The following is a 20,563-nucleotide window of genomic DNA, read 5'->3' on the forward strand; positions in this document are numbered from 1 at the left end:
CTTTTTTCCTTTCTCTACCTGGTTTTCTCTTTCTTTTGTGAATGACATTCAGGAGCCATCAGGTATGTCATTTTCAAAGAGCACCTGTTAGAATGGCTGCCAGGTGTCAGGAAAAGTACACCTCTCAGTGCTCTGGCATCATTCCAGCTGCAGCAGAATAGGGTAGAAAAGCAATATTCCTCCTGGTCAACCACAGAAGAAAGGGGTGAGTAGGGAGAACCTCCGTCCAATCAACTATTTTTTTGGGGGGGTAGATTCCTCTCTAGCACAAGGTACAGGACCCTGAGGTCTCAGAGAGATGGCAGTTGAAAGAGAATTCAAATAAAATCCCTTTGTGTGCTGTACTTTTGTTCACAATCACTAGCCCATTCTATATTAAGCCAGGGCAAAGCCACTCAATGCTAATTATTATTCCAGTATTGCATGTGTCTGTCTGAAGGTAAGGAACAGTTGATTTTGTAAGACGACCCTGCAGGTTAATCACTGACGTGAGATCTGAAGTGGTGACTTCAAAGCTCAGTTATGACAAGTTTGGATGAAAAAGAGACCAAGGTGATTAAGTGGGTCCTATGGCTAAGAGGAGTTGTCCTACATAAAACCCAAAAGTTATCAACTGTGCTACAAGCAGAAATGTTGAATGTCTCTTTTGTATATCTTGTGGTAGTAATGAGAATTTCTGTAGCCTCTTAGCTCAGATCAAAATAGCAACTACAAACATAGACTGTATCCACCAAGGTGATCAGCAATCATTGACTCTCGCTGAATCCTTTCTAAACATTATGTTGCCACATACACTATACAGAGTTGAATAAATCCAAACTCACACAATTCTACATTTCCCTATTTGAGAGAACCTTATAAAACAGATACAAAGTATATAAAACTTATATGTAATTACAAAGTCCCAGGGTTTGGCTTTATGATATGAGCCTTCTACCTTGCTGAAGCTAAGCAGGTCTGGATCTGGTCCATGCCTAGCTGGATAGGCACAGCACTTTGGGTTTAATGAAAGAGGAAAAGCAGGATATAAATGTTATGGGGGCGGGGGACTAGTTTCCCCAGTCTCCTTTATTTGGGTAAGCAAAATGCAAAGCCTAAGATCACCTTTATGAGTATGTTTTTCATTTAAGATTTTAGTGGTAAGCCTGATTACATTTAGAAACATGTATACCTTTTATCACAATTTTCCAAGACGTTTAAATGGAAGAGCTTAATGAAATGGACTATAAGACAGAAGCCAGAAGGTTCTCTGCCTTCCCTACGAGCTAATTATTCTTTGAGCAGAATCCATTTTCTGCCAGCTTTTGAGAGAGATGCTGTTTTTCAGTAGAGTGGAGCTAAATAATTCATATATAAAAATGTTGCCACTTTATCCGAGTAGGAGAGTAGCAATAAGGTCCAAAGCATGTATTACAGGGAGCCAAGAAAGATTTCTCACTACTATTGAATAACCAAAGGCTGTCTTATTTTTCTTCTTGTTGGCCTGGCGAATAGATAATATTTCTTCCTTTTGAGTAGGAAAACGGGTTACATTTGACCATCTGCCAAGACATGCTAATGCAGGAAGCTATGCAATAAAATAAAATTAAAGTAGAGGCATAGAGCAAAGTGAACATGATGTGACTGGAGAACACCTGAAGTGGAAACTTGTGCTTTAAGAAAGACTGCACCAGCTGAAGAAAATAAAGTGTGAACCACTTTTCATTTTTAGTGACCCCACAATGCTGAAGTGCTGAGATTGCTGGCGAACAATAGCAGAAAGGGTTTTACGCTCATGTCCTGCTTGTGAGCTTCCCATAAGAATCTTGCTGGCCAGTGGGGGAAACAGGATGCTAGCCTAGTTAGGCCTCTGATCAGATCCCACAGAGTGGCTCTTAAGACATATACCCCCCTAATGGGAAAGGAGTGACACACGTTGCAATTGCATACCCATTTACCTAGAAGTAAGGCACACTGGACTTTGTGTGTTTTACTTCTCAGTAGGCATGCATAGGATTGCCCTGGTTGCCATCACAACTGATCAAGAGATTTGAGGCCCTTTCACTTGTTGCAGAGATAAGGAGCACAGCAAATGTATGCTGTAATATCCAAGGGAGATACATCATAAAATGTGGGGTGGAGAAAACTGTAACTGGCTCAGTTCCCTGGAGTGCGTATGTACTACATACCTGTCATATACTTGTGATCATTAAAATATGCTACTCTCACTAAGTTGTAGCATATAGAATAGGCCTAAGACTAAATAGCAAGCATTTCTGAATTCACTCATAGCCTTTAAGTTAGCAAGCTTTTTTCATAGTTTCTATTTGCTCTTAATCCTGCCAACCTAGCAGTTCGAAAGCACGTCAAAGTGCAAGTAGATAAATAGGTACCACTCCAGCGGGAAGGTAAACGGCGTTACCATGCGCTGCTTTGGTTCGCCAGAAGCGGCTTAAGTCATGCTGGCCACATGACCCGGAAGCTGTACGCCGGCTCCCTTGGCCAATAAAGCGAGATGAGCGCCGCAACCCCAGAGTCGGCCACGACTGGACCTAATGGTCTGGGGCCCCTTTACCTTTACTTTTTATTTGCTCTTAAAATATTATGTTAGAGTATCTCAGGAGTAGCCTCTCTATAACAAAGGTTGGTTATGGTCTCACCAAGGATATTTGAACTGATGATCATGTAGCAACTTCTTTGTCTTAGGCTTTTCTAATTACTTTTCACTTCTAACAGTTAACTGGGGGGGGGGGGGAATCATCCAGATAATGTTCAAAATAGACTTCTACCACCATTCAGAAGAAATGTTTACACAAACAAACTGATGCTTTTACACTACTATATGTAGTTCACACCAAAGGACATCTCATAAATATCCTGACTGATAAGACAGGATATTTCTATAATACTCTTGGCCAAATAGTTTATATTGGAATGAAAACACGCTGGAGCAACTGCTGTTAAAAGTTATTCATATCTTCATAGGAAAATATGTTAGAATTGACTATCTCCTTTTCCATTAGCCCTGCTGTTTGCACAGAAATGTCAAGTCTGGCCCAAGCTTTAACCATATGCAGCAGTTGTCTTGAGTTATTTGAGTTAAGACCTAGGATTCCATTGTGCCATTTCACATTATTAGGAATGAAGTTGAGTAGGTTGCTACACAGTGGCCAACTGCACAAACCAGAACCAGGAATAGAAAAGTAGCAGCTTGTGTAACTCAGCTTAAAAGAAAGAACATAAAATATATATTCAGGTTCTGGACATCATTGTGATTTAAGGGAGAAAAGAACAAGGTTATATAGATGACACTGAACTATTACCAGCACTATAAAATTTTCAAGGTCGGTTCTATGTCAGCTTGAAAAGAAAAGAGGTATGGCTATGGATACACCATGTATCTGTCAACAGACAGATTACTGGCTATTAACAAATAAGTATTTTTATAACAAATATGTTCATTTCAGTACTCAAATGTTTCAACTCCTACTATCCCACAGAAATGAATTGCTTGCTTATGTGCTTAAGTTTTTGTATTTCATTAACTGCTAGAAGCTCTTATCAGTTCACTGGAAAAAAATTGTGTCAAGTTGTTCAGTATGAACAGTATGTTCTAGCAATAAACATTTAAAAAACAAGGCTAGTGTGATATAAACATGTAACAATCCTTGAGAGAACAAATTCCTGGGCAGGAAAATCATAGAACCATAGAGTTGGAAGGGACCCAGAGGATCATCTAGTCCAACCTCCTGCAACACAGGAAGTTTCTGTACACCAAATCAGACCATTGGCCCACCTCATTCAGTATTGTTGGCATAGACTGGTAGCAGCTTACCTTGGTTTCATGCAGGAGTCTTACCCAGCCCTACCTGAAGGCACCAGGGATTGAACCTGTGACCTTTTGTATGCAAAATGTGTGCTATACCCTAAGCAACAGCCCTTCCTTTGCAGGCTCAGATTAATACTATGCCATAATGTTTTGTGCTATCTCAATCTCAAGTGATCTATTTCAATATATATATATATATATATATATATATATATATATATATACACATACACACACACACACACACACACACACACACACGACACTAGAGTTAATTATAATAAACAGCAAAAGCATTTCACAAAGACTTATACCAACAGTAGTTTCACCCATGGGTTATTTTGTGTTGTGGCCATAAAGAAAAATTGGAAAGAAATACTACAGGAGAGGTAAGAGAGAGTGTTTATGTGCATGTGCACTCACTTAATTTTTTTTATTATTCAGAGGCCAACAGGCTGCAGTCTTGTCACTTAGTCAAGAAAGAAATAAACAGTCTTGACTGGCAGTTTCCTGCTGATTGAGAACACCAGAAAAAATCCGAAATGTTATCAAATTTCATCACAGATAATTTTCCAAATAAAGAGATCAAGGATCTGGAAAGATAGACCTTTGTTGGTTCTTCCAAATTTTAAAATCAAATTACTTGTATAACTCCAGCTACTTCTTTTTTGAATTTATTTTTTGTTATCAAAGACAATGTCCAGCAACAGTACCAAAGAATCTGTTCATGGCATTGTTTTACAAAAGTTCCTACCAGACAATTATTTTATTGTTGGATGTACTCTTTATTAATGATGAGATGAACTAATCAATGAAATTGCTAACAAAACTCCTATAAAGAAAGGTCTAGACTGAGTTTTGAATCTGTTGGTTGGAGCATATTCAGTGGTCATAACAACATCATCAGTTAAAGGCAAGTACAACTCTTACCCATCGACAGAACTAGGCATGGCTCTTCCAAAAAGTCACTGGATCTTTCAAAGAGAGGCACCATGTTTTAAATTCTGCACATACAAAATATGCTCATGTCACTCAAATTACACAATGCAGCAGTGTTAAAAGTCTTATTATAGTCTATTAATGGCAAAGAACTGAGCCCAAGGCTCATATATGACTCATGGGAGAGACATGTCCTCAAAGAGACAAACAGTATAAAACAACAGGTTCCCTGTTGAATGTGTATCAGTGTGCATGAGTGCAAGTGCATGTAACAAAAGAAGTCCAAACCATGGCCCGCTGAATTGTTCCAAGCTGTATATCCAGTCCGAATGATAAAAGGCTTTCATTTTAACTGTATGTTAAAATGCAAATTCATATCCCACAAAAGCCAACAGTATGGTTGGTTGAAATAGCTTCAAAGTGAGTGTTACGGCGAGCTGTCCTGCTTGTCTTTATTTGTCAGCCTCTGGATATGTGGGGTACTTGACTGTCTCAATTTTCTCTTTTACTTTGTAGGAGGGGTATAAGCCTGTTTTTCCTAATTTTCTATTGACGCCTTTGGAGTAACCATCCCAGTGGTTTCCAGCAACACCAATTATATCTCCAGGTTCCATAGGAATTTCATCAGCAGTTCGGGGATGATGAGCATAAATGGCAATCTGGTTATGAGCATTTTGTCCCCCAAAATAATAGATATCATCTAAAGAGTGAAAAAAGGCTGATGCATCTGGATGCAATGTCTGCATGATTTCATAGGCAACTCGACAAACCTAGGGAAAGTAGTAACAAAAAGGATTAATTAGCAAACAGCATGACAGTACATCAGTTAAGTATTCCTTACAGAAGTGTATCTTGTCCAACTTTCTTTCTTCTCCAATCATTCATAAAGCATATTACTTCAACATTAAGCAATTAGCAACAGAATGCAACAATGTTAATCCTTGTATAATGTTTTACAGAAGCCTTTTAAAACATTCAATTTAAAGTAAAATTTGCTTACATCTGGAGAATGAGACAAAGGCATTTTGGGTTGTATCCAACGTTAATCATACTCAGACCCAATGAAATTAGTAGACATGACTAATCTCAATGGGCCTATTCTGAGTATAACTTAACTGGAGTTGTTGGCTTGAACCTGGGACTTTTTGCATGCAAAGCATGAGGTCTACCACTGAGCAACTCACACCACAGCAGTTTATATTATAAGCCCCAAGCCTGACTTGCTGAACCTTAAAAAAGTTTCAATTAAATAAAAAAGGGACTCATCGTCTGTAAGAAACTTCAGAACCTACTAGAAGCCCAAAGGACATTTACTACATTGGGTCTTCACTGGATCAAATTCAAATTCTTAGTACTACTCTGTGGAACCTCCTTAAAATTGGCCCAAGGCATCTAGACAACCCTCTGACTATGATCTGGCTTGGCAGTGATATCCTTCAGCAACTCCAAAGCTGTCAGGCTTAAGTACAAGCCCTCTTAGAACTGGAGATAGGAATGTCTTGGCAACAGGCCCAAGGCTCTGGATAATTGGAGAATATTAGAATGACTTATAATCTCATGACCTTCAGAGCAATGTGAAACCCTCTTGGTTTTCAGAGTTGCCACTAAATCGATTAAATGGAATATGAATATCAAGTCCAAAGCAGAGTAGCAGAAGGAAAAAGGAAATGAAAAATGAATAGTATACAAGTGCCAGAGAACACGGAAAGAAAAATTGGGCCAATCACCAATTTTTTATTTCCTCTGTATGCTGTAGAAGGTGGTCAGGAGTGGTGATAAATGTTTTAATAAAAGAGGTAGATGGATAGTAGGTAAACAAAATAAATTCAAATCTAGAGTGATCAAACATGTATCCCTTTTAATAAACTTAAAGCACAGCCATTTATCAAAATCTCAGATTTACACATTCCCTCATCATCCATTCCTAACAAAAACAGTAATAACTGTTAATATTTTATAATACTTTAGAGCATATATGATTTATTAAACACTATTTCTGACTGCTTCACTCTGAAGCCGCAGTTCTGTGGCCACAACAATTACCAAATATGCTACCACTAAGGCTGAAGGCTAGTATCTCTTTTAGGTATAACAGGTGTCTCTTATAATCAAGAGAGGTTTGACACTCTAAAATTAGAAGTGGGTAACTCCCCCCCCTCAAAAACAAACAAACACTGCAGCCTTATCTATTACTTAAGCCATTTCTGCTCATTTTTATTTACAAGGCAGAAGGAAAACCATTATCTTTCCTGATATTTTTAGGTCTCATTGAGATTAAGATGAATGGTATTTAAATTTCTTGTAGCTTTTGAAAACATCTATTTCATAAATTTAAAAAATCTTGTACACAGGAAAAGGACTTTTGAAAGCACACTGTTTACTTTCAGATATATTTAAAATGGAAGAACTTGTCCTCAAAGTCACAAAATATGGGCATGATCCACTTGTGAACACAAGGCCCATTGAAAAAATAGGAATTGCACAAGAAAGCAGGCATGCTTTTCCACACTTCAACAAATTTTTACATAGTCTGTGACCAATTCTAGACAGAATAAGCAACATATCCAGTGACAAGGGACACAGACCTGGATATATTAATATAGCTTAAATTCTGTATTATCCAATCTGGTTGGGAGTAGGGCTATGCTCTCTCCCTCCTCCCTCCTAACAATAAGAAATGAAGATAAGCCCTCACACAAACAGCAAACTCTTTCAACTTCACCTGATCTTTCCACTTAGAGCTCAGGTAATTATGCACAGCCTGCTAACAATCTAAGAGGGACCCCCATGCCTAGACAATCAAAGAGGCAAAGTAAACAAAGAACTGGAAATCACATCTTTCTTCCCTCACCAGTGAAAAAAAGAGGGGGAAGAGTTTTTATTTTTGATTTTCTGGGGGTGTTTATGTTGTTGTTCCCCTTAAATAGCTTTCCTCCACATTAAAAAGGAAGGGTGTTTTTTAATTTAAAGGAGACTATCTTTCTGCTTGCTTGCCCTCCCTTTGATAAAAAGGAGAGTTTGGTGGGATGAGGGCTGGGGAGGTGGGCTTCTGTGGGGGGGGGGGAGAATGGAGGGAAGAAGATTTAGCTGGCTGCCTCATGCTGAAATGGGAGGTTGAGTACTATGTGAGAATGATGGGGAGGGTGTTTTTTGGTAAGCAGTGAAAGCAAATGTGTGTCTACTCAAAAGCAAGCCCTACTGAATTCAATGAGGCTTACTCTCAGGAAAGCAGAAGAAAGTTTAGTTGAACTCAGTGGCGCTTATGCATGCACAGATTCCACTTAGACCTCTCAGTGGGAAAGCAGATGCAACTTGAATAAGAAATCACTTAAACTACTCTTAAATTAGTTGAAAATATATTAAATATAATATATGAAAGCTTATTTAATATTTTTATTAAATGTACTACTTCCTTCTGCTGCCGTGGGGAGGCATGACAAAGCCCTCTGATGCTGTGGGGAGATGTGGAGGGACCCTCTGCCCCCGCAGGGAGGCCCAACAAAGCCCTCCTCCACCACAGACAGAAATCGTGATGTTGAAAACCAGATGTCGCCCAGCCCAAGTTAGACGGCACTGTCATATTCTAGGAAGAATGGCTGACTCATCCATAATTTGATACTGACCTTCTACACCTCTAACCCAATCACAAAGTATCTGGGAATGAATTATTAGATAACAGTCTGAAACTCTAATAATTGGGAACGGGCTGTAGCCACACTCCAAGTTTCCTTAGTCACATGTTATGCTGCTGCTAAAGTGATATGTGGAAAACAGCCTTAAGACTCACATATATGCAGATTTCTATGATGCTCAACTATATTTTTTGCATGCAAGTACAGAATGGTATTGCTGGCTGACTTTCACAATCGCTACAACTTTCATGATGATTCCAATTCTATGATTCTATAACATACTTTTCTCTTTTTAACCAAGTTTATTTCAAATCCATAAACATTAAAAAGCCTTGCCTCATTAGCAAATCTGGTCAATCATCAACTGAAAAAACAATACAATAGGTACTAAAGTAAGCAACAAAACCAAAATTTGAATGGTTTAATTATTAACAAAATTCAGTGTTTGCCTAGCTACGAATAAAGGTAGGTGTTTCTTCACCAATACAGAGTCACTACAGTTCACAACAACTGGTGCCACCTCATATTTGATTATCTGTTCTCATACTAAGTTGCTATTTGTGTTGAAAAGCAAGTCAACACTAAGGTAGAAAGTAGAAGTATCGAGTGTAATCTTCATTTGTTTATTTCACTTCTGGAATCTCCTTGTTCATAGGGAAATTAATATATATTTATTTTTTATCCTATTATACTATGAGGCACAGTGTAGAGTGAGGTTCAAGATTTAAACTCATGTTCTAAACTGGAAAAATTGTTGCACATCACCAAATGCTGGTCTGCTATCCGCATCTATCCCCACACTACTGGCATTTGAGAACCTCAGCTTATGTGTGGAAAAACTTTGCAGCAATAAAGGCAACTGGAGATAGTTTTAAAAAACCCCACCTATTTCTACTTTCAAAATCTAGTATTTTAATTTGAATTACATCCCAACTTCTGACCTCCAAGGTAGTACACAATACAAGACAATGAAAAATATAAAAAGCTACAGCATTTAAGAGGATTTCTGAATACCATGAAGAATTGATCAGATACTTTTTTCTCTTAATGAAAATGTTATAAAATATACAAATAATAGATATGAATAGTAAAGCAACAGTACTTTATAGTTCCAAACCTGAATAAATGTATACTGTAGCAAAGATGATTTATATGCAACAGAATACTTTCTGGGTCCATAATTAAAAGGCTAACCATGAAATGTTCACAGTGAAAGAGGCATTTATTACATTTTTGCCTTGAATGAAGTTAAGAAATGGTTTGTAAAAATGTCAGTCTTTAAAAACAATTTAATGCATTGTAGTGCATATTGTTCGCTTCTTGATTATAAAAAGTACAACTCTTCAGCATATACTTGAACAGCATACCTGAAAAGGCTTGTAATCTTTTATAATCCTATAATCTCTTCCATCATGCTTAACCATCAAGGCAAATTCTCTGCAGAAAAGGGCAATTTAAAAACCATCAATGCAGGGAGCTAATCCACATTGTGCCAGGTACTGCAGTAGATGGGGAACACCGTAAAACTACTAAGGAAGTTTAAAATATATATTGCATTGCTGTCATGGGAATTAATCCTCTGATACTAAAATGGTGAAAAAGAATGTTCTGTTGCATGGAAAAAATCAAATAGTCTGCAGTCCACCTTCTGACAGAAAGGGAAACTGTCAGTTTGGAAGAGAGTAAAAACCTAACATGGGGCGGCCACAGGAAAGAGGCTGAAGGGAGGATACAGAATAGGCAACAGAGTGAGGAAGAGTCTGAAAGAAAGTAAAAGGGAAACAAAGCTTAAGGAAAGAATATAAATCTATATAGATCTAATAAATAAATAAAAAGTGGCCCTGGAAACAAGGAACTAAGGAAATGGGAAAAGCTGGGGAATAAAACTCAAAAGCGCTTAAGATAGCAAGGACCGCTATGAAAATATTTTTATTGGCAATAATGCTCCTGCTGATGGAGCAATCCTATATTAAAGAAACTCTCAAATTTGGGTCAATAATAATATACAAATATTACTAATAGTGATATGCCATTATCATTATTGTTCTCTTCTCTTTTTCTTCATTTTGTTCTTTAATGTTATTTCATCTCTTTCTCTCTCTTCCCCTTGTTATATGTGCAAATAAAAAAATAATTAAAATACAAACCCTTAAATATTGCAGGGAGACTTTGTAAATTGTTTTAAAACGATCTATCACTGGTATTTAACGGCTCAAGAAAGGAATACAGCACTTCGTTTGATGTTCACTCTTCATGGTAGACTTCTTAGAAGAATACAGGAAAAGAACTGCTAGATTGGTTCATTTACGCTAGTTAGTGGTCTCCATTAGTGACATTAAGATGTCACTAGCAAGTTCTCAAGCACTATGTGACTGAGAGAACCATCTCCTAATGTTTGTCCGCAGAGGCAATATACCTCTGAAGACAGATGATCCACAAATAATAATAATGATCCACAACAGTATCCTCTTCATGAATGTGATTAACCCTTTAAGGTTAATTAGCAGCCATTACCACATCTGGCAATGTAGTCTTTCAGTTAGTAACCAAGTTGTTTGAAAAAAGTATTCCCTTTTGTTTGTCCTAAACCAATAGAAAATCAATTGCAGCGAGAGATCCACTGAGTTCCAATGTTCTGACATAATACTTTTTTCTACCAACTGTTCACATTGTTTGTCATTTACATTTCTTTTGATGTATCTCTCATATTTGGCTCTACAGCCACAGCAGGTGCTGCAACCATCCAACAATTTGACTTCACCCCCACAAAGGCGCACTCCTCCATTGCCTCTCAAGACAGACAGATGCCAACAAATCTCTCTACCATTGCTCCCCATGGTCATCTTTTTCAAAGGGGCAGAGTTTTAACTTCCAATCACTTCTCTTAAACTTAGTATATTTTCATGAGACATACCATGGATTGGATCCAGAATAATTATGAAAACTAGTTCCACTAATGTGACACACTTACAGGAAGAGGGGGGAAATTATTTTTTTGCTGACTCTTCCTCCAATTCTCGCAAGCTGCTCTGGAAAGGTGGGGACTTTCCAGAACATTGGGGATCAGCTAAAATTGCTTCCTCTTCCTCCTTCTGTATGCCAAAGGGCATGTCTGAACGCAGTTCATTATTTCTGAGATGTAATAAGCAGAGCTACACATTGATGTGGTTCCCTTTTTTAAATAGTAGTTTTGCTCTTGTTTTTAGGGATGTTAGTTTTGCATTGATTTTCTGCATGTTATGAAAGAGAATAATTTTTTAAGGAATTATTAATGCTTGTATATTTCAAGTATTTCATAGTACTACTATTGGTTATAGGAAACCACTGAGTACTATAGCCATTCATGTTTATATTGTGCTACTGGAGTATTGATATGCAGAACTTTATAATGTGCACCACCTTACCTGTGAAGAAAATGTGCAGACAAGGAAGTCTGCCTGAGACAAAAAGTGTATATCCAGAATAACACCCCGTAGAGAGTTTTCTGTGTACCGATTATGGAGACCAGCTGACCACGAAATGGAGTTGTCACTAATAAACTCATAATTTGGATACCTGAGGGGGAAATGCATCACAAATATCAGCATTCAGTTTTGGAGGTTGCACCCAAAGTAGTACATTTCATCAGTGCAAGGATTTTTGCTTGTGCAATTGAACTTCTGCCTCCTAAATCTGTTCTAGGGGTGGGTGAGGGGCAGGAGGGAGCCTTGCTGCACAAGTGGAAATTCTTGCACTGACAGGACTCGTTAATTGGATACCACACTGAAATTAAACAGATTTTTTCACCTCTTAGCAGTTTGCTATGCCTTCATAGCTTGTAGCCCTAATGAGAAATTAAATTTTGCAGGATTTTTATCCACTTCTTGTAAACAGAAACCCATGACTCATATGTGTCATAATCCACCCGCAAATTCAAGACCAAATTGGAAGTTTTCAGCTGTATCTTATAAGAATTACTATTAGTGGAGCCTTGTTCTACCAACACCTGTTTAGGAAGCATGTATATAAAGCTCAGAAGTTATAGCTATTTGCAAATAGTTTCAAACACAGGTATTCATATAGACATTAAAAGTAAATATGCTGTTTGTTTAAACAGCCACACTTCATGTAAAATCACTTATGTACAAAGATGGTCTTACTTGGATTTTGCCTCTTGCAATAATGAAGGATCATCTGTAGCCAAATAGACTCGTTTTTTGTCAATATGCATTCTGCGGGAGAGAAGTTGGAAACGTTCTTCAACATGTACCATATATTCTTCAATGGGATGAAATGCTGCTTCAGTTCCCACTTTGTCTGTTCTTCGGACATGAATACTGCAATGAAAAGCAAACACAAATTTCTCTTGATCAGGATTTGTTTGTTTTTTGTTCGTTTGTCCTTTACTTTCATTAGAACGTACTGCAAAATAAACTGGCATTAGAATATGTATTATTTTCAGAATAAATTTGTCAAAAACCGCAGAGCAAGGGCTTGGATTAGTTACATGGCTGAGGGTGGGTGGAGAGAAGTAAAGATTACTATTCAGTCCTTGAAAACCAAGTAGATGGTTGGAGGCCAAATGCCAATATATTTTACACATGTCACGGTAGAATCACAGCATTATGATTTTGCAAATACTTTCAAGGTACTAATGCGCCACACGGTCAGCATGGCCTCCTTTTACACACATAACCAGTAGGTTTAAATATAGTCACCAGCTCACAGAATTTAACCTTGTGTGAAAAGACATTGCATGTATCATAAATGTGTATTTGTCAAGAGGGTTCTTAAGGCATTTTTATCACTTCTCTACAGTTTCATCCATACTAAAACATGCCTGCAGAACTAAAACACCGGAGTAAAATTAATTTTCTCCAGGGTTTCTGGAAAGGAAGCTGTCTTTTATTAGGGTAGTACTATAGTTACTTACTGCTGCTAATTTGATTGTGATTCTGTGGTTTCAATTATGGCTTTAATTGTGCCCTGTCTTGTTTTAACTAACTCAGTTATGTCTAAAGTCCGTTTCGGGGGCCTAATCCAGCCCGCCGGTCGGTTTAATCTGGCCCCTGTGGCAAAATCCTAAAAAACCCTCAACAACTCCAACCCTAAAAAAAAGCTCAACAAACTTTGGTCAGCCCCCATGGCACTTCACTTCATCAAATCTGGCCCTCTTTGAAAAAGTTTGGACACCACTGAACTAGCTGGTGCTGTCATCCACCTCAAAATTGAAGGGTGGGATATAAAAACAAACAAGAAGAAATATTTACTGAAAAGTCCACTATTAAGCTTCAATTTTCTTTAACATCTTGTTCATTTCCCCACAAAACTGATGACTGAATGATAGGAATAGATTCAAACTAGAAGTGTCTTATTTTTAGTATGTTACTAAGTTATTTTCAAATATATAACCAATATTATGCAAGTGGCTGAGTTCTGAAACCCAAGGGGCTATTGCAGATAGCTAACAATATTAGTATGTAAAGAGGTGGAACAAAAATTACACTAATTTTTATAGTAAAAACTGAGAACAATTCTATACATTGAATTCTTGGTGCACTGTATCCAAGTATTATTAAGACCATTAGTGCCAAATTAGATATGACAGGGACAGGAAAATGCTTATTCAGAACCTTTTCTGTGGCTGCACCTAGATTATGAAACACTTTATCCCTTGAGGTTCAAGTAGCACCCTCTTTTGCCATTTTCTGCGGGTCAGTGAAAGCTTTCTCTACCAACAGGCTTTGCTGCATCAGTTTAGATAAGGATCTGCATTGAGGACTTCATCTTTTTTTTTAATGCTTCATGTCTTCTTTGTTGTTTACTTTATTGATTTCTATTGTGATTTTAATTTAATTACTGTGATTTTAATTTAGTCTTCAACTGGATGTAAGCATAAGTCACAGAAATCTTATGAAAGTATTAAGTATGCCTTCTCTTTTCATATCTAAACCAAGCAAGGGTGGGCAGGAGTCTACATTTCTACAACAAAATATGTAACTGCCATTACAGTGATGCTAGGGGACCCATTTTTTGCATAGTACTATACACAGAAACCTGGAGGATCTGCTGATTGTTGGCACTTCCAAAGCACTATTCATGGGGCTTTGCAGATGAAAAGCCTTTCAGCTCAACCACAGCTTTACCTGCCCTGCACAAAATGTCAGGGGTAGGTTAGATGGCCATGGCTTGGCAAAAACAGTCAACTCAGGAGGACTGCTGGGCCTAATTAGGCCTGCAGCCAGAAGTTCTCCACCACTGTTATAAATGGTGGTGGTGGTGGGGAGTTCTCTCTCTTAGGAAGTTCTTTAAAAGGATTAAACAAACTCATGAAGGACAGGGCTATCAATGGGCAAACAGAGCACCCACATTCAGAGGCAGTTTATCTCAATGTACTGGGTTCTGATAACGAACACAGCAAGGTTGCTGCCTTCATGCATTAAAACAATAAAGTAGCAAAATAGGTTTAGGACAACATCCTTTATTCTCAATGCATTTTGAGTTCTGACTTTCCAAGAAGTGTTTCAGAGCCTTCTGTGTGAAAAAGAATGCTAAAGAAGGTGAAATGTTCTTGTTCACTCAGAAGTCCTACTAATTTCGATATAGGAATAAGCATGAATAGGGTAAGGTTACCAGATGTCCCCGTTTCCCGGGAACAGTCCCCGGATTTACAAATCTGTCCCCATACAAAATCCATTGAAGTTGAAAAGTGTCCCCGGATTCATTGAAAAAAAATCTGGTAACCTTAGACTAGGGATATGTCTAAGATTGTAGTTGTAGCGCATAATAAAATACCTTACCCAATAACTGGATGTTTAAAGCCAAGTTTCCTTGTAGCTTCTTCTATTTCCTTTTCTAACCAAGGCTGTGGACGGATCAGGTATTTGACAAACTGTGAGACCCACCACACTGCAGGATCCCCATGGACACGAATCAGCCTGTCAGCCAAGTCTTCTGGGACAGCCAATGGCAAATATGGAGGTCGCGGGTGTAGACTGTCAACTATGGGTAGCTCTATTACTTGAACCTCTTTATCATTTGCCTCACCTATAAAAGATACAGTATGGGTTAATACTTCAAAAACAGATACATAGCTTTCCATACAACTAAATGGGAGATCATTTATACCTAACATACAATGTTTTCTTGTTTGATAAATCACCAGATTAAGAATCAAAGAAATAAAGTATGTAAGAATATATACGCACAAAAATAAGGTGACAGAAAAGCACTACCGATATTATTTTGCAGAACAAAATACTCATCCCTGGTAGAACAAAAGACAGAACAAAAGACTCATCCCTGGTAGTTCATTGGAGTTTAGACAACTTTCATAAACCTGGCAGAGGTGCCAAAGAAAGAGCAGGTTCCATAATTCAATTTACAGTATCTTAACAAGTCTGAGGTTTATGACTGTTGGGATGCGTCCTGGGAGACGGGGGCAATTGGCAGGCCCCCAGCTGGCTCCAGCCCACTGGCCGGCAGCCGGGCGAACTCCGGTTCTCGAAACAGCATCAAAACTGCAACTCATGCCTTAGAAACCTTTAGAGACTGAGCACGCAAGCCAGCAGAGATAAGAACTCTTTGCAACAGAAGGGTGAACAGAGTTCTTATCTCTGCTGGCTTGCGTGCTCAGTCCCTAAAGGTTTCTGAGGCTTGAGTCGCATGTTGGTACGGGCATACTAAAATGAAGATGACAAAACAGAAGATTTCCAAGTGACTTGCCTGACCGCACTATCAAATATTACTGAAGAAAGGTTGGATCACAAAATTTAGAACTTATTGTTGCCCTCAGAGTTCCCAGCTGAAAACCACCCACTCCCAAGCACCCATTCTAATTAATATCTTGCATGTGACACCTGCAATATTTCAGAGTTCTGGCAAATGATTCAGCAGCAACATCAGATATATTTGAGAACACAATAAATATTCTAGATTGGTTGCAATCTAAATGACCATTTCACCAGTTCGTCTGTGCCCACTGTTCAAGAACTTATGTAAAATGTTGTATATATCTGGCAATGGTGGTTAGCAGATTCATTTAGAGCTTGCTGATCAACATAATATCTAATGGGAGCTGGGAGACAGATAAACCCCACAAGTCTAAAACTTAGAACTTTTAATAGATGGCATTATATATGGTGCATGAGGAAGGGCATGTTTAGCCTGGATAAGAGGAGACTGAGAGGAGATGTGATAGCCATCTTTAAATATCTAAAGGGTGTCACATGGAAGATGGCACAAGCTTGCTTTCTCCTCCTCTGGAGGGTAGGACCAAAACCAATGGCTTCAAGTTACAAGAAAGGAGATTCCAACTAAACAACTGGGGGGGGGGGGGAATTCTGATGGTAAGAGCTGTTCAACAGCAGAACAAACTCCCTCCTTCATTGGACTGTCCTTCATTGGAGGTTTTTAAGCAGAGGCTGGACGTCCATCTGTCATGGAAGCTTTAGTTGGGATTTCTGCACTGCAAGAACTAGACGACTCTTTGGATACCTTCCAACTCTACAATTTTATGATTCTATTATGTGTCAAAGCTTTCTCCCCCTAAAACATACCCCCAGCAGTTTTATTCTCTGCAAGAGTTACTTTGGGTCCACAAAAGAGAAGCAAGTGAGAGGTAAGTGGAGACAAAGCACAGGCAGGAGAAGGTTTGGAATTTCTCCAGCTTACCCTGTTTTGAACGCCCCCCCCCCCAACACACACTTTATAGACATTTTGATGGTGGATCCGATTCCGACACATGTATAGTTGGTAGTTTGTAGACACAATTTAAAACTGAATATTGCACCTAGATGGTGAAAACAATTGGAAAAGATCCAATGACAATTTCTGCAAAATTAGAGGCCTGTCTTCACTAGCTGCTGCTGTAATATCAACAAAATATTGATTAAAGAAAAATATAATCAATTTAGTTGAAAAGCATGTGAAAGCACCTCTATTAGAGATTTGTGAAGAAAGGACCTAGTTTATAAGTGAGACAGAATGATGCAGTGTGTGTGTGTGTGTGTGTGTGTGTAGACACACACATAAAATTAAATTTAATGAAGAATAATTAGATTTCGAATTCTCACATGAAAAGAAGAATGGAAATAATTACATGAGAGAAGTGATGCTAATAGTAGTGTGCAAGAAGAAATTGTAAAGAATCAACTGAACATTCCCTAACAACAAAATTCAACGCATTAACACTCCATTTGATTGATTATACACTCTGTGTGTGTGTGTATGTGTGTGTGTAAAAATCTAATTCTAAAAGATCAGTTATTTCAGTAGATGGTTATTTAACTCTGGTCTCAACAACTGATTTCCCAGGAAGGTTCTCTTAAAGTAAAATAAAACTGGTAATTCAAAAATCAAAATGTTGCCACTCTTTGAATGTAAGATAAATTTGCTTATCCTGCAAAAAAAGCAACAACCCATGGATTAAGGCTATAGCTACACAGTTAAGGTTTCCTCTCAAGCCTTCTTTTGATGTAATCAAAACAAAAACCTTCCAAATTTTGCACACAGTGGGATAACTGCTACACACTGTAATCCTCCAAAGAGTTTCTGAATCACTGTAAAGTCAGAGCACTCCTCCATCTTCATCTGTCTCTTTGGACTTTGGTCTAAAGTATGGAAATAATTGGCTTCAGAGGTCCTTAAGTGCTATTTAGCGACTTAACGTCGAGGCAGCCAAACATATTAATTCAATTTCTCACAGTATGAGAACTTCATGGGTGTGCAAGTGTCTTGAGGACAAAAACACAAGACATACCAGCAGCAGAGGACGCTTGACAGTAGGCAGAGCTGGGGACATCATGCCATATTTTCAGCAACAGTATAAAGCTAAGTTTGGTGTACAAGCAGAGATGTATGAACATGCCTCAATCCATTCCAATGTTCATTCACGCTTTGATCGGGTATTTTCCATTCCATGGCAATTGGTTTATTTTGCACATGTCTTTCTTCAGTTTTGTCATCCTCTGGTGTAGAAATATACATATTTTTTCATATATATCATAGCACACAGGAAACACGCAACTCTCGGCAGTCAAAATATATTTACAAATCAATTACTTTCCCTGTGTGTTATCTTTCAAAGTTAGTGACTTTCCAGAGGTGGTAGCCCTCCTTTGTAACAAAATCAGTTATTCTTGTGGCTAAGGTGCCACAAGAATAGTGGATTTTGCTACAAAGGAGGCAAAGTTAATGAACTGGCTAATGACACATCACAAAGCCACCTATGGCTGCAATTCTATCCAAGTATATTGAGAAGGAAGTACCATTCAGTTTAACGGGGCTTACTCCCAGGTAAGTGGAGTTAGAGTTGCAGTCTCTCTTATACATACAAGTTCTATTTATTGCAACATCCTATTTCATAAATTTGTATTTTATACAGAAAATAGTCATATACAGTGGTACCTTGGTTTTCAAACGCCTTGGTACTCAAACAACTTGGAACCCAAACACTGCAAACCTGGAAATAAGTTTTCCGGTTTTCAAACTTTTTTCATAAGCCGAACACACTCCATTTTTGCGTGTTACACTTCCAATTTGAGTGTCACACTTCCATTTTGAGTGCTACGCTGAGGTCTGTCTGTTTTTGCTATTTATTTTGCATTTTTGTTTTTGCGGCTCTTGTTTTTGTGACTGTGTGGAACTCAGTTCAGCTACTGATGGATTGATTGTGTGACCGCAGTACATTGTCTACTGCTTTCATTTTACGGATCAATGGTCTTGTTAGATAGTAAAATTCATGTTAAATTGCTGTTTTAGGGGTTATTTTTTAAAGTCAGGAATGGATTAATCTATTTTGCATCACTTTCTATGGGAAAGTGTGCCTTGGTTTTGGAATGCTTTGGTTTTGGAACGGACTTCCGTAACGGATTAAGTTTGAGAACCAAGGTACCACTGTATGGGTATCCAGAAACATAATGCTCAAGCTAATTCCTGTTTGGCAGCTTTAAATCCTTTTTAGTGCCAATGTATTCTTGCCATGTGAAAAAGAACAACAATGAATTATGTGTTCCATTGGTTTAGATGCTATTAAATAAAAAAATAAAATAAAACAATTGTTTAAAGGGCAGGTGGGTGGTCAAAATGAGCAGTCAAATCTTGGTGGTTCCACTCACTTTGACAATGAGGCTTGGACTTTTAACTGAGGAACACAGATAAAGTCTACAGGTAACCAAAAGGGTAACTTATTTTCATATGAAAACAATAGTGAACAATGTATTCCACTGGTTTTTAAAATTCATTGTAGGAAGCAGATTAAGGCTGCAATCCTAACCCCAAAGAAACAAGTCCAACTGAGTTCTGATTAGGCATGGTTAGGATTTCATCCTTAGTGCATATAGGTGGTGTCTAGGAACAAACAATTTACACAATTAAATACTTCAGAAAAAAGAAAAACAATGAGGCACCCATTGGGACAGTGGCAATTATGCATCAGTGAACATCTCAATGTACATGCCAAATCAATATGCATACACATGATGTGTGCATATTTTTTAAAAAATATATTTTTGTTGTAGACAACTATGGTTAAAAGCACCCCTAAGAAGAATCCATACCATGATGGGGATCAACTGGGGGACGGGGGGGGGGGCGGACAGAAGGAAATCCATTTGAAAGGCTGTTTTCAACTGATCTGTCCAACATCCTTATGGATGAAGGCCTGAACTGCTTCACTGTTACTCTATATGGAGATTAAGCACAATATACTTAACTAGGAGCCCCAAAGAGCTGCATGTGAAACTTCTGATACCTAGAACCAAAATAATAACTGACTACTACACAAAGGAAACACATAAATTACCACATCTTAAAAAATGCCAATATAAAAGTACTCATTTGAAGGGGTGATTTACTGCCTGACAACTATTCCTAAGATTTCTTCACTTAGCAGACACTGTAAATGATTATCTGAAAAATAGCATACTCCCAGAATCATTTATTCTTGGGCATATAATGAAAAATGAAAAAAACACTGGCCTTTCAGAAATAACACATATTCATTATACCACATTAACATGAGAAGGAAAATTAAATCTTAAACAGAAGATGCTAGAAATAATTTATCATACTTTGTAAATATCAAAATAATTGATTTAATACAGAGATGGACTGGTCTAATGAGACACATTCCCAATTGGATGTTCTGAAAGAAACAATTTAACTTTAGTATATTTCTCACCATGCCTACTGTTGAAAATAATTA

The 20,563-nt window shown here is 37.9% G+C and overlaps 1 protein-coding gene across 2 annotated transcripts in view; it reads right to left on the reverse strand.

Annotated features, from left to right (window-relative positions):
- Nucleotides 1–4,466: 4,466 nt before the first annotated feature.
- FUT8 (fucosyltransferase 8) overlaps nt 4,467–20,563 on the reverse strand; it is an 83,406-nt gene continuing 67,309 nt past the window's right edge. For both annotated transcript variants that reach the window (XM_081020913.1, XM_081020914.1), the window contains 4 exons: nt 15,159–15,405; nt 12,519–12,695; nt 11,784–11,934; nt 4,467–5,517 (listed from right to left, as the gene is read on the reverse strand). In XM_081020913.1, coding sequence (XP_080877039.1) covers nt 5,200–5,517; nt 11,784–11,934; nt 12,519–12,695; nt 15,159–15,405 — 893 coding nt within the window. In that variant the 3' untranslated portion in view covers nt 4,467–5,199. The remainder of the gene's footprint in view (nt 5,518–11,783; nt 11,935–12,518; nt 12,696–15,158; nt 15,406–20,563) is intronic.

This window comes from Podarcis pityusensis, assembly GCF_964106645.2.
Source record: "Podarcis pityusensis genome assembly, chromosome: 1".
Lineage (NCBI taxonomy): Eukaryota > Metazoa > Chordata > Lepidosauria > Squamata > Lacertidae > Podarcis > Podarcis pityusensis.